The 13,141-nt window shown below is 47.0% G+C and overlaps 1 protein-coding gene across 1 annotated transcript; it reads right to left on the minus strand.

Annotated features, from left to right (window-relative positions):
* Window positions 1-3,684: 3,684 nt before the first annotated feature.
* Window positions 3,685-7,288, minus strand: LOC123122352 (disease resistance protein RGA4). The gene is made up of 2 exons (XM_044542540.1): window positions 6,292-7,288; window positions 3,685-6,152 (listed from the first exon to the last, which is right to left on the minus strand). The coding sequence occupies exons 1-2, from the start codon at window positions 7,068-7,070 to the stop codon at window positions 4,235-4,237; spliced, it is 2,697 nt and encodes an 898-aa protein (XP_044398475.1). The 5' UTR covers window positions 7,071-7,288; the 3' UTR covers window positions 3,685-4,234.
* Between the last annotated feature and the right edge of the window lie 5,853 nt (window positions 7,289-13,141).

Here is a 13,141-nt window from a genome sequence, read left to right on the forward strand (position 1 = left end):
CGTCTCGCCGGATTAGGCATTGCGTTCGCCGACTGCGCCGGATTAGGCATTGGGAATAGGTACCAAACCAGGTTACCACCAGGGCATTGAACCTAGCTTGAGCTTCCAGAGATTAGGCATTGCGTTCGCCGACTGCGCCTGAGCTTCAAGAAGGTGAGAATTCAGAATCCCACCTTGTCAAAGACAATCCTTTCAACAGCAGCCGTATGCAAATACAAGGATAGAGCGGTGAGAGCAGCAATACCATCCCTCGGAAGTTCCCTTACTACAATCTTCGAAATGCGGTGCTTCCGAAGTTTTGCAATATGTGAGGTTTAAATTTCTTCGTGATATGGAAGGACTGTTCCTTTTAATCCTTTTCTGTTTCAGATAATTCTTTATATTGAACAAAGTAAAGAAAATGGGTTTAACCACAAAATTGCAATGTAGCCAGTTGAGTTGAGACCACCAAAATTGTTGGGGTGGCCTGAAGAATGATTGAGCACTGGTGGTAAGTGGTAACCGGTAAGTCCCCTTAAGATTTTCTAGAATAAGGATAATATCAAGGCATGCTAGTATTTCTTATGGTTAATTAAGTCCAAATTTACTGAACTGCATCATTGCCAGGATTCAGTTTACAATGCGAAACTAAATTAGAATTTTCAAGGGTGAGTACACAATCCCATCAAAATAAGAACGGAAACTACAAGGCGTGGCAATGGCCATGGACCAGACTCATCTGGCTCGTCAAGCGGTGAAGGCTCGTTTGGCTCGAACTTCGTATTCACAACAGTCCTTAAAGAGGGGGATCCTACAACCTGTCGTCTCGCCGGCCCACCCTGGAGTTGTTTGACACATATTCCTAACACCACCCATTCCTGTTCCCGATACTACCTTTTGTGATGACCAAAACCTAGGCTATCATACTGCTCTGGAATTTTGGTGGCTCACGCCTGGAGAAGTGACCAAGAGAGTATCCTGCATACATATAAACTGGTGAACTTAGCTTTCATTTCTAGTTTTACAGAAGAACTGAAATATATTGCTCACTGCCTCAATGGCCAATAATTGTTTCATTGCACACATGCCTGCCTCTGTACTTTGGATTGTTCAGACATCAATTAAAGTTATCAGAAAAGGACATACCGGCCCCAATGCAATGCAGCCACACATGCCCTCTAGCAGCACTAGTACTAGTAGTGATCTAAACGCTCTTATATTTCTTTACAGAGGGAGTACAAATGTACTCCTATATACTACCAAATGCAAATATAGAGCCACTAGTATACAGGAAGACAAGGACCAATAACATGTTCGCTTTTCCCCCTTGGGATCAATCCAAATGGACGATACACGTGATTGCAGACCTTCCTCGCTGGAGCAGCACCTGTGACAGCTAGTGCTCCACCATTGCAACGCCGCACAAGTTAGCAGAATTCTTCATAGAGTACATGGAGATTGGATATGTGTGAACGTAGGTGTATATAGATCAAATTGTTTAATTAGCCGCCAAATACCTAAGTAATCCTAGTTAGAAATAATAATGGATGAAAAATACCCTTTTAGTCTTTTCAAGGCTGAAAGAGGCACTTGAAGATCGAGGCATAAGAGCATCAGTTTCCAAAAGCACTCTCCCATTTCCAAGTCCAAAGCCATTTGAAGATTGGGCAAATAACTTGCTTCACATGCCAACACATCTCCCGATTAATCTCTGAAAACTGCACCCCCTTCTCCATCCTTCTCTTTAGCCCCATGATATGGTGCCCGACTATCAATATACCTTAAGTTGACCATGTGCTTATGGTTCCACTGATTGGTGATTGCACAAGAAAGTGCCCATCATTGTAAATGTCCTGAAGTTTCATAAGCGATGAGCTATCCAAAGCAGATGAATCTACCAGAATCAATAAACAAGATTTCTTAGTACTTCAATCCATAAAAGAAAAAAGTATATATGTTAGATTTTGATGTGTGTGTTCTATGTCTCGGCAAGGCTTGTCACAATTTTTTTTATGCACGATCAGATTTCTATTTGTATTAGATTGATGCATCGGTAGTAATAAGTAGTCCTTTATCCTTGTTCTAAAGAAATTACAGCGCTGCTAGAGGCATGTGTGGTTGCAATGTGTTGGAGGTTGGGGTATGTCCTTTTTTGATTACTTTGATTTATACATCTGAACCATCCAAAGTACAGAGAAACTGAAATGTGCAGTGAAGCAATATATTTAAGCTCCCTAGTAAAACCAGACAGGATCGCTAAGTTGACTAGCCTATATATATGTAGGATACTCTCCTGGTCACTTGTCTAGCACTTTCAGCAATCATGCATGAGCCATCCAAATTTCAGATTAGTATGAAAACCTAGGTTTGAATCACAAGAGCAAGATGGTATTCCCTCTGTAAACTAATATAAGAGCATTTAGATCACTCTTATATTAGTTTACGGAGGGAGTACGATTTAAGGATCACCATGCTGGCTAACGGCAATCTTGGAGTTGTAATATGAATGAGTGGTGTTGGGAATAGGTATCAAACCACATTTACTTATCTGTCGATCCAGGGCGAGCCGGTTAGGTGGTTGCCAAGGCCATCTCCAAAACAAGACTTGACTGTTGAAGTCTTTCATGTGTGAACTGCCAGCACTACCACATTTCTAAGGAAATGAGCCTCACATGAAGTGCTGGCCAAATGAAATAGATCTTCATCATTTTCGTCGAAATCAAGTTTTCCCGGTATGTTCATTTTTTCTTCGGAATAAATCTTCCTCAAAAGCTTAACAGCTGTAGCAGCTTCATCAATCACTCTCCAGTTGATGCATGAAATGTCATGGGACTGCACAGTAGGATCCATAGGTAAAATCAAATGCATATTTGGATTATTCCAGATAAACGTGTCATCTTTACTGAGAATAAACAACCGCGGAACGTTGGATGATTTTGATCCAGTGAACTTCTTTCCGAACAAACCATTGAACAGAAGTGCTTGAAATAGCTTTGCTTGCTCCAGCTAAGCGAGGAAAACAGAATGAATCTTCATATTAATCAAAAGCAAAAAAAAGAGCAGGGACAACAACGGTAGCAAGAAGAGCGTTCACAGGTTGACGCTCTTCAGTTTAGGTCATCCATGCCTTGTAGTCGAGCTGTCATGCAATTCATCCATGTAGTCAGTTGTTGTTTTTTTCGCGAATACGCAATGTTGTGTACCACTCCATTGATAGGTAGGAGAGACAGTTTACAGTGGTGCAACTCTCGGTGGCGTCCACAAGCTGGCGATACCAAGAGTGTATGTTGAGCAGAGAGGGGGTGAGGTTTTTCTACAGGAATTAATCTGTCTAAGCCTTTGGCGCCAGCTCTAGCCCATAGCCGCGCTTCACTCTTGATGTCGTCAAAGAGCTGAGTGGTGTGGCGATACCAAGAGTTGGTGCATCCTACAGTCACACATTGTAGCTTTTAATCTTATTTTTATTATTTTGTTTTTGCATTGTGAACTGAATCCCGATAATTTGTAATTCGACTGATCTCGACTTGATTAACTTTAAGAAATAGCATGCCTTGATATTGTTCTCCATTTCAGAAAATCTGAAGAGAACTTACTTACCACCAGTGTTGAATCACCCATGAGACCTTCTGTTCTAATATTTCCTAGTGTGCACTAGGAACATGTAGCTGGTACAATATCACCCTAGAATTTGTGGTCTCAACTCAATTGGCTACGTTGTAATGTTTGTGCTTACCCATTTCTGTTACACGGTTTAAAAGAAAGAAGCCTCTGAAATAGAGAAGGATAAAATGGAACAGCCCTGCCATATCACGAAAAACATATTAAATCTGACATATTACTACGAAATGGGTAGTTCAGAGTTCAGACAATACGTGGTTCAAAGGAAGTCAGGCCATGCGGACATAGCACAACAATGAAGTTGGTCTTTCACTTTGCCAAAGACCTCGTGCTGCTCCACCCTCTCCGCACCCTCGCAGGTGACGACATTCACAATCTCCCTCGCCAGGCAGCGATTCTCCATGCCGGTCCTCTTCTTGTCGTTCCTTAGGCGCGCCCCGTCAACCATGGACTCTAAGATGGCGGTGTAGTACATGGAAAGATGCCGTCGTGCCTCACTGGCCACGAAAAAGTATGGGGTTGGCAGTTATCTGCAAATGCACGACAGCCTGCTCAGCCGCCTGGTTAAGCAGGTGCATCTGGACGCCAGGCCCAGGGGTCTCAGAATTCTCAGCAGGCATCATCCCTCCCGTCTGCATCAAATGATCGACATCTGACTGAGATGTTGCTTACTTGTTTTGATAAACAGAACCTTGGGTCGTCTGGGATGCATCTTTGCCGCTTCTTTCCACTCCTGTTTTGCTTTGTCACTCAATCCATCATCAAGAGCCACCTCCTTGAGACGTCCGAGGAGCTCCATCCTTATGCCACCGAAACCGTTTACACCCTTACAGAGAAGTTGGAGGGACTCGAAGCACGGAAGAGCCTCCTCTTCGATTTCTAGACCTTCCATGGATTGCACTACAATGCACATGCGTAGCAGGATATTGAGCTGCCCCTTTCTTATGACAAACTTCTCCATGTGAGTCGCTATCAGCTTCAGGTACTGCAAGGAGTGCACCATGCTCAGGGAAGCAAGTACATCCCCGGTGAACTTACCAAGGGATGAAAGGCATAGCTCAGTGAGACCAGCCAATGCGGTAACAAATGGAGGTAGACTGAATATGTTGCCTTGTAGCTTCAGTTTACTGAGATGGCAGGATTTTTCCAGGGTAAAACTCAGCAAGTCTTCTGAACATTCGTTGAAATTCAGTGAGAGTGAACGATGGTCACTTGCATGGCTACCTCTCTGGATGAACCCCTTAATGGACTTTGAAAGATGAGTTATGCTGCTGGCTTCCGTAGTGGACTCACACCATATTTTCACCCTTGTCAAGTTATTCATATGATCCATGAGCTGTGCGATTCCTTTGTCAGCAACGAATCCTGATAGCGTCTGCAAGTTACTTTTCTCTGAAAGGAATCTCTGCAGCTTACTTACTCTCTGACTTACATCTTCAAGCTTGAACTTTCCAAAGAGATGAATCAAACAAGGCAGCTCAATGACTTCTACAGGCAGAATCTCTATCTTGGTTCTTGTTATATCAAGTGTCTCCAAAAGTTTTAGTTTTGCAATTTCCTTGGGAAGCACTGCAATGGGGCCACCAAGGCCTAGGTACCTAAGCAGTAACAGGTTGCATATCTCTTTGAGATGCTTGTCGCTCAATTCATCCTGACATTCTTCCAGATCCAAAACTCGCAGCAGTTCATACTTGGAGAAATCCAAAACAGATTTGTGTGCCTTACCAAAGATTGTTAAAGACCGGACAAAAGGTAAATCCTCTCGACTCATCCTGGCCCGTCCGGCACTTTCATGATGCAGTGAAAGCCAACGGGTCTTGCCGGGTGGGCGTGCCTGATCATGTGACAAGGTAACGAAGTTCTCACATCTGGACTTGTGCAGGATGAACTCAAGCATCATGCCATGAGTTTGGCACGTCTTCACCTTTGTATTGTTGCTCACATCAATAGGCCGAATGATACTGTGGTCGACCAGCTTCTTGAAATAGCACGTGGCGAGTTCAGCATCTCCTCCAAATAAACCTTCAGCTAGCCATCGCCTTATGAGCCTTTCTCTCCTCACCGGGCGATCACGCGGGAAAATACCCAGATATAGCAGGAATGTCTTGATAAAATGGTCAGGAAGACTGGCGTAGCTGTGGCGAACCACGCTCTTCATTCTCGCTAAGGTGTCCTCTGTTTCAAGATGTTCACCCAGGTTGTTGCACAGCCTTGCCCACTCTGCCCATGTCGGATCACCTCTGCTCTGCAAGAACTGGGCTGTGGTAACGAGAGCGAGTGGCAGACCATCGCATTTCTTTAGTGCTTCTGAACCGAGCTCATTACTAGGCGATGAATCCTCCAAGGAAGCTTCTTTGAGGAACAACTGTCTTGACAGATCCTCGCTAAGAGTTCTCATTGCGTACACATGACCGTGAGCAGAGCTGCAGGCATTTGCTATGTACTGAATGGGCGTGGTCACCACCACTCTGCTGCTCACTCCCATCACTGCAGGGAAAGAATTTTTCATGGTGTTCCAAAGTTCTGTTCTCATGTCATCAATAACAATGAAGAACCTGGTCAACAGGGCAGATCAAATAACAACTCAGCAGAGGACATCCATTGTTCATACAGAAACAAACAAACAATCAAGTGAAGTTAAAAAATAACTGAGAAATGAGACATGTCAGTGATGGATTTCTCCAGTAGGCTCACCTCTTTGACCCGAGGCATTTTCTGAGATGTGTGCTGAGCTTCCTGGCATCCCCGGTTACCTGCATCCCAAGCTCCTCGAGGATCTCCTTGAGAACATCCACCGCGCCTTTGTCCGCCGCACGAACCCAAGCCCGTGCTTTGTACTGGCATACCACGGTGTCGCTCTCGTACACCTCCCTGGCGAGAAGAGTCTTCCCCGAGCCTCCGAAGCCGACAATGGAGATCACCTTGAGCTGTTTAGGGTGGCCGTCGGTGTCCCTTATCAGATCCAGAAGCTCGTCGCGGGGCGCGTCCATACCCACGAGGTCGGCCGCAAGTGCGTGCGCCTCCTCGGAGAGGGCGCCCGGTGCGGATGCCTCCGAGGTGCTGGACTCGCCGCCGCCGTAGCACTCTCTCAGCTTGGACACCTCTTCCGATATCTTCCTGATCTTCCGGATCTCGGCGGCGAACTCCGTGCGGATCGGCGCCGTCTTCAGCCTGCTGACGGTCTTGCGGAGCGGCGACGCGGCGGCGTCCTTGGCCAGGCGGTGGGAAAAGCGGTCGATGCAGTCGTCGATGCTGTGGCCCAGCTCGCGCGCGAGCTGTATCCAGGCGGTCTGCACCTGGCTGCTCGAGCGACGGCCGTCGTGGTCGTGGATGGCGGCGTCGATCATGTCCAACTCCATCCGGATGCGCTGGATATCATGCTCCAGGTTCCGTCGTAGCTTGTAATTTCCATCTAGAAACGCGAACAGCTTCAGTGCGACCCGACCGACAAAAGCCGTCGCCACAATCTCCATCTTCTCCGCCCCCTGCTCCGGCTAGCCGCCGACGGCCCCAAGGGGGAACCACCAGCGCTTAAGCTCTTGTATGTGTCTATCTGCTTCAAATCCGCTATGTACTTCTCTAGATCTGGACACCTCCCAATCTCAGCCTCAAAGCGGCCTCTGGAGTTGACCGACCAGGGGCTTGCTGACGCAGGGGTCAAGTCGTCAAGGGATTGCTCTTGACGAACGGCCGCATCCGTTTGGATGGAAACACACATAAATCACACCTTAACCCGCGACGCAAACGGACTGGCGTTTATCTTTTGTCCGTGGTCGACTCATTTCCGGCCCAATCTTAGATCGTGTTTGCGTCCAAACTGATACCGCGCGGACAGGCGGGACGCGCACCCTTGTCCTTCCCGACCCTCCCGTCGGGGACACAATGCTCACATTTCCTCCATCTTTCCAAAAGCCCTCCCGCCCTCTCTTGCCCCTGCCCGCTCCATGGCCCGCGCACCGAAGCAACCCGCAGCCGCCGTCCCGGCCGCCACCTCCGCCCGTCCCGCGACGAAGAAAAAGAAGCCAAGGTCGGAGCTCGAGCGACTCGACCGAGAATCGGCCAAGAGGGCCGCCGCCGAGTTCGCCCTCTAGGACAACGAGGCCATCGTCGCCAAGGCCACACAGATGGCAACGACGCAGGGCCTCCTCATGTTAGGGTTGTGCCGACCCGTGACGGTCATTCTTTCGGCCGCGGCAAGCACATGCTCGTCGGCCGTTTACCCTCCACAAGGCCAATCGCCGGGCTCCTCCATAACTCCGCACACGACCGGTGTTCATCCAGTGCACGGGCATGCTCCGACCCGGTTCTCCACGTTGTCGGACGGCAGAGTGACCGCGCTGGCCACCCCCGACCCCGCAGTCGTCATCGACCTCAACGCCACGCCTGGGTCTGGTGGCACCAACCAGCCGGGATGTAAAGGAAGCAGACGTGGTCGATTCCTACGGTCAAGCTTCCCGACACCGGCAACCTGTTTGACAGAACGTCCAACCCGACGCCGACGCAAGACGACCCCGACTTCAACAATTTCATGGAGAGGGACGTGGCCAGGCCTTCCACCCCGAGGGCCAAGGCTAAGGCTGTTGGGGAACGTAGTAATTTCAAAAAAATTCCTACGCACACGCAAGATCATGGTGATGCATAGCAACAAGAGGGGAGAGTGTTGTCCACGTACCCTCGTAGACAGAAAGGGGAAGCGTTAGCACAACGCGGTTGATGTAGTCGTACGTCTTCACGATCCGACCGATCAAGTACCGAACGCACGACACCTCCGAGTTCAGCACACGTTCAGCCCGATGACGTCCCTCGAACTCCGATCCAGCCGAGTGTTGAGGGAGAGTTTCGGCTAAAAGATCAATGATCAATTGTTGTGTCTCTAGGGTGCCCCCTGCCCCCATATATAAAGGAGCAAGGGGGGAGAGGCGACCGGCCAGGAGGGGCGCGCCGGGAGGAGTCCTACTCCCACCGGGAGTAGGACTCCCTCCCTTTTCCTTGTTGGATTAGGAGAGGAAAGGGAAGGAGAGAGAGGGGGAAAGGAAAGGGGGGGGCGCCGCCCCCTCCTTGTCCAATACGGACTTGGGGGGGGAGGGGCGCGCGGCTGTCCCTTGGCCGCCTCTCCTCATCCACCAATTGGGCCCATGAGGCCCAATAACCTCCGGGGGGGTTCCGGTAACCCCCCGGTACTCCGGTATATATCCGATAACCCCCCGAACCATTCTGGTGTCCGAATATAGTCGTCCAATATATCAATCTTCATGTCTCGACCATTTCGAGACTCCTCGTCATGTCCGTGATCACATCCGGGACTCTGAACTACCTTCGGTACATCAAAACATATAAACTCATAATATAACTGTCATCGAAACTTTAAGCGTGCGGACCCTACGGGTTCGAGAACTATGTAGACATGACCGAGACACGTCTCCGGCCAATAACCAATAGCGGAACCTGGATGCTCATATTGGCTCCCACATATTCTACGAAGATCTTTATCGGTCAAACCGCATAACAACATACGTTGTTCCCTTTGTCATCGGTATGTTACTTGCCCGAGATTCGATCGTCGGTATCTCAATACCTAGTTCAATCTCGTTACTGGCAAGTCTCTTTACTCGTTCCGTAATACATCATCCCACAACTAACTTATTAGTTGCAATGCTTGCAAGGCTTAAGTGATGTGCATTACCGAGTGGGCCCAGAGATACCTCTCCGACAATCGGAGTGATAAATCCTAATCTCGAAATACGCCAACCCAACAAGTACCTTTGGAGACACCTGTAGAGCACCTTTATAATCACCCAGTTACGTTGTGACGTTTGGTAGCACACAAAGTGTTCCTCCGGTAAACGGGAGTTGCATAATCTCATAGTCATAGGAACATGTATAAGTCATGAAGAAAGCAATAGCAGAATACTAAACGATCGTGTGCTAGGCTAACGGAATGGGTCAAGTCAATCACATCATTCTCCTAATGATGTGATCCCGTTAATCAAATGACAACTCATGTCTATGGCTAGGAAACATAACCATCTTTGATGAACGAGCTAGTCAAGTAGAGGCATACTAGTGACACTCTGTTTGTCTATGTATTCACACATGTATCATGTTTCCGGTTAATACAATTCTAGCATGAATAATAAACATTTATCATGATATAAGGAAATAAATAATAACTTTATTATTGCCTCTAGGGCATATTTCCTTCAGTCTCCCACTTGCACTAGAGTCAATAATCTAGATTACACAGTAATGATTCTAACACCCATGGAGCCTTGGTGCTGATCATGTTTTGCTCGTGGAAGAGGCTTAGTCAACGGGTCTACAACATTCAGATCCGTATGTATCTTGCAAATTTCTATGTCTCCCACCTGGACTAGATCCCGGATGGAATTGAAGCGTCTCTTGATGTGCTTGGTTCTCTTGTGAAATCTAGATTCCTTCGCCAAGGCAATTGCACCAGTATTGTCACAAAAGATTTTCATTGGACCCAATGCACTAGGTATGACACCTAGATCGGATATGAACTCCTTCATCCAGACTCCTTCATTTGCTGCTTCCGAAGCAGCTATGTACTCTGCTTCACACGTAGATCCCGCCACAACGCTTTGTTTAGAACTGCACCAACTGACAGCTCCACCATTTAATGTAAACACGTATCCGGTTTGCGATTTAGAATCGTCCGGATCAGTGTCAAAGCTTGCATCGACGTAACCATTTACGACTAGCTCTTTGTCACCTCCATAAACGAGAAACATATCCTTAGTCCTTTTCAGGTATTTCAGGATGTTCTTGACCGCTGTCCAGTGGTCCACTCGTGGATTAGTTTGGTACTTCCCTGCTAAACTTATAGCAAGGCACACATCAGGTCTGGTACACAACATTGCATACATGCTAGAGCCTGTGGCTGAAGCATAGGGAACATCTTTCATCTTCTCTCTATCTTCTGCAGTGGTCGAGCATTGAGTCTTACTCAACTTCACACCTTGTAACACAGGCAAGAACCCTTTCTTTGCTTGATCCATTTTGAACTTCTTCAAAACTTTGTCAAGGTATGTGCTTTGTGAAAGTCCAATTAAGCGTCTTGATCTATCTCTATAGATCTTGATGCCCAATATATAAGCAGCTTCACCGAGGTCTTTCATTGAAAAACTCTTATTCAAGTATCCCTTTATGCTATCCAGAAATTTTATATCATTTCCAATCAGTAATATGTCATCCACATATAATATCAGAAATGCTACAGAGCTCCCACTCACTTTCTTGTAAATACAGACTTCTCCAAAAGTCTGTATAAAACCAAATGCTTTGATCACACTATCAAAGCGTTTATTCCAACTTCGAGAGGCTTGCACCAGTCCATAAATGGATCGCTGGAGCTTGCACACTTTGTTAGCTCCTTTTGGATCGACAAAACCTTCCGGTTGCATCATATACAACTCTTCTTCCAGAAATCCATTCAGGAATGCAGTTTTGACATCCATTTGCCAAATTTCATAATCATAAAATACGGCAATTGCTAACATGATTCGGACAGACTTAAGCATCGCTACGTGTGAGAAAGTCTCATCGTAGTCAATCCCTTGAACTTGTCGAAAACCTTTTGCAACAAGTCGAGCTTTATAGACAGTAACATTACCGTCAGCGTCAGTCTTCTTCTTGAAGATCCATTTATTCTCAATGGCTTGCCGATCATCGGGCAAGTCAATCAAAGTCCACACTTTGTTCTCATACATGGATCCCATCTCAGATTTCATGGCCTCAAGCCATTTTGCGGAATCTGGGCTCACCATCGCTTCTTCATAGTTCGTAGGTTCATCATGGTCTAGTAACATGACTTCCAGAACAGGATTACCGTACCACTCTGGTGCGGATCTTACTCTGGTTGATCTACGAGGTTCAGTAACAACTTGATCTGAAGTTTCATGATCATCATCATTAACTTCCTCACTAATTGGTGTAGGTGTCACAGAAACCGGTTTCTGTGATGAACTACTTTCCAATAAGGGAGCAGGTACAGTTACCTCATCAAGTTCTACTTTCCTTCCACTCACTTCTTTCGAGAGAAACTCCTTCTCTAGAAAGATTCCAAATTTAGCAACAAAAGTCTTGCCTTCGGATCTGTGATAGAAGGTGTACCCAACAGTCTCTTTTGGGTATCCTATGAAGACACATTTTTCCGACTTGGGTTCGAGCTTATCAGGTTGAAGCTTTTTCACATAAGCATCGCAGCCCCAAACTTTAAGAAACGACAACTTTGGTTTCTTGCCAAACCACAGTTCATAAGGCGTCGTCTCAATGAATTTCGATGGTGTCCTATTTAACGTGAATGCAGCCGTCTCTAAAGCAAATCCCCAAAACAATAGCGGTAAATCAGTAAGAGACATCATAGATCGCACCATATCTAGTAAAGTACGATTATGACGTTCGGACACACCATTTCGCATTGTTTCAAATGAAGACCAAACTCGTAACTCAAATATTCTCCTCCATGATCAGATCGTAGAAACTTTATTTTCTTGTTACGATGATTTTCAACTTCACTCTGAAATTCTTTGAACTTTTCAAATGTTTCAGACTTATGTTTCATTAAGTAGATATACCCATATCTGCTCAAATCATCTGTGAAGGTGAGAAAATAACGATATCCGCCGCGAGCCTCAACATTCATCGGACCACATACATCTGTATGTATGATTTCCAACAAATCTGTTGCTCGCTCCATAGTTCCGAAGAACGGCGTTTTAGTCATCTTGCCCATGAGGCACGGTTCGCAAGTACCAAGTGATTCATAATCAAGTGGTTCCAAAATCCCATCAGTATGGAGTTTGTTGAGGATATAACCATCAGAGTCACCCGCCCAGGAGGGGCCGGGTTACGTCATAATGGTCATTACGCGAAGCCCAGTACCAAACTTGAAGACGGCGGGTCAATAATGGGCTTAAGACCCGGAGATGGCTTAAGGCCCGTAGTGATAACCGCCGTTATGGTGAAACTTGTAGTGTAAGGCAAGAATAGTTAAGAGTCCGAGCCGGACACTGTTATGAGCCGGCCGGTACTCTGAGAGCCGCTGGGCGTCAACCTCTGTATATAAAGGGACGACCCGGCGGCGGTTTAAGGACAAGTAAGACCAAATCGATAACCATGCAGGACGGTTTAGCTCCTGGTCGTCGAAACCCTAATCAATACCACCTCAACTGGACGTAGGCTTTTACCTTCACCGTAAGGGGCCGAACCAGTATAACCCTCGTGTTCCTTGTCCCGTTTAACCCCTTTAAGCTTCCTAGCTGCGATGGCTCCACGACTAAGTCCTTGCACGAGGACATCTGCCGTGACAATTCCACGACAGTTGGCGCCCACCATGGGGCCAGCGCACGGTGGATTTGAGTTCTTGAAGGGCAGCTTCGAAGGGCTCAAGGGATACGCTGTGGGCCGGATGACCAAGAGTCGTCGCGGCAAGCTCTACATCGACGATGCAAACTGGGGCCCCGATGCCGGCTCAATCGAGTACGGGTACCGGGTGCCCTTCGGCGGAATCCATGTCTTCATT

This window comes from Triticum aestivum, chromosome 5D, assembly GCF_018294505.1.
Source record: "Triticum aestivum cultivar Chinese Spring chromosome 5D, IWGSC CS RefSeq v2.1, whole genome shotgun sequence".
In the NCBI taxonomy this organism is placed as follows: Eukaryota; Viridiplantae; Streptophyta; class Magnoliopsida; order Poales; family Poaceae; genus Triticum; species Triticum aestivum.

What these genes read in the sequence shown, in the direction of transcription:
- LOC123122352 (XM_044542540.1), bottom strand. Translation starts at nt 7,070, where the DNA reads ATGGAGATTGTGGCGACGGCTTTTGTCGGTCGGGTCGCACTGAAGCTG. An exon ending in AAATGCCTCGGGTCAAAGAG is followed by an intron (nt 6,153 to 6,291) that starts GTGAGCCTACTG and finishes CCTGTTGACCAG; the next exon opens with GTTCTTCATTGTTATTGATG.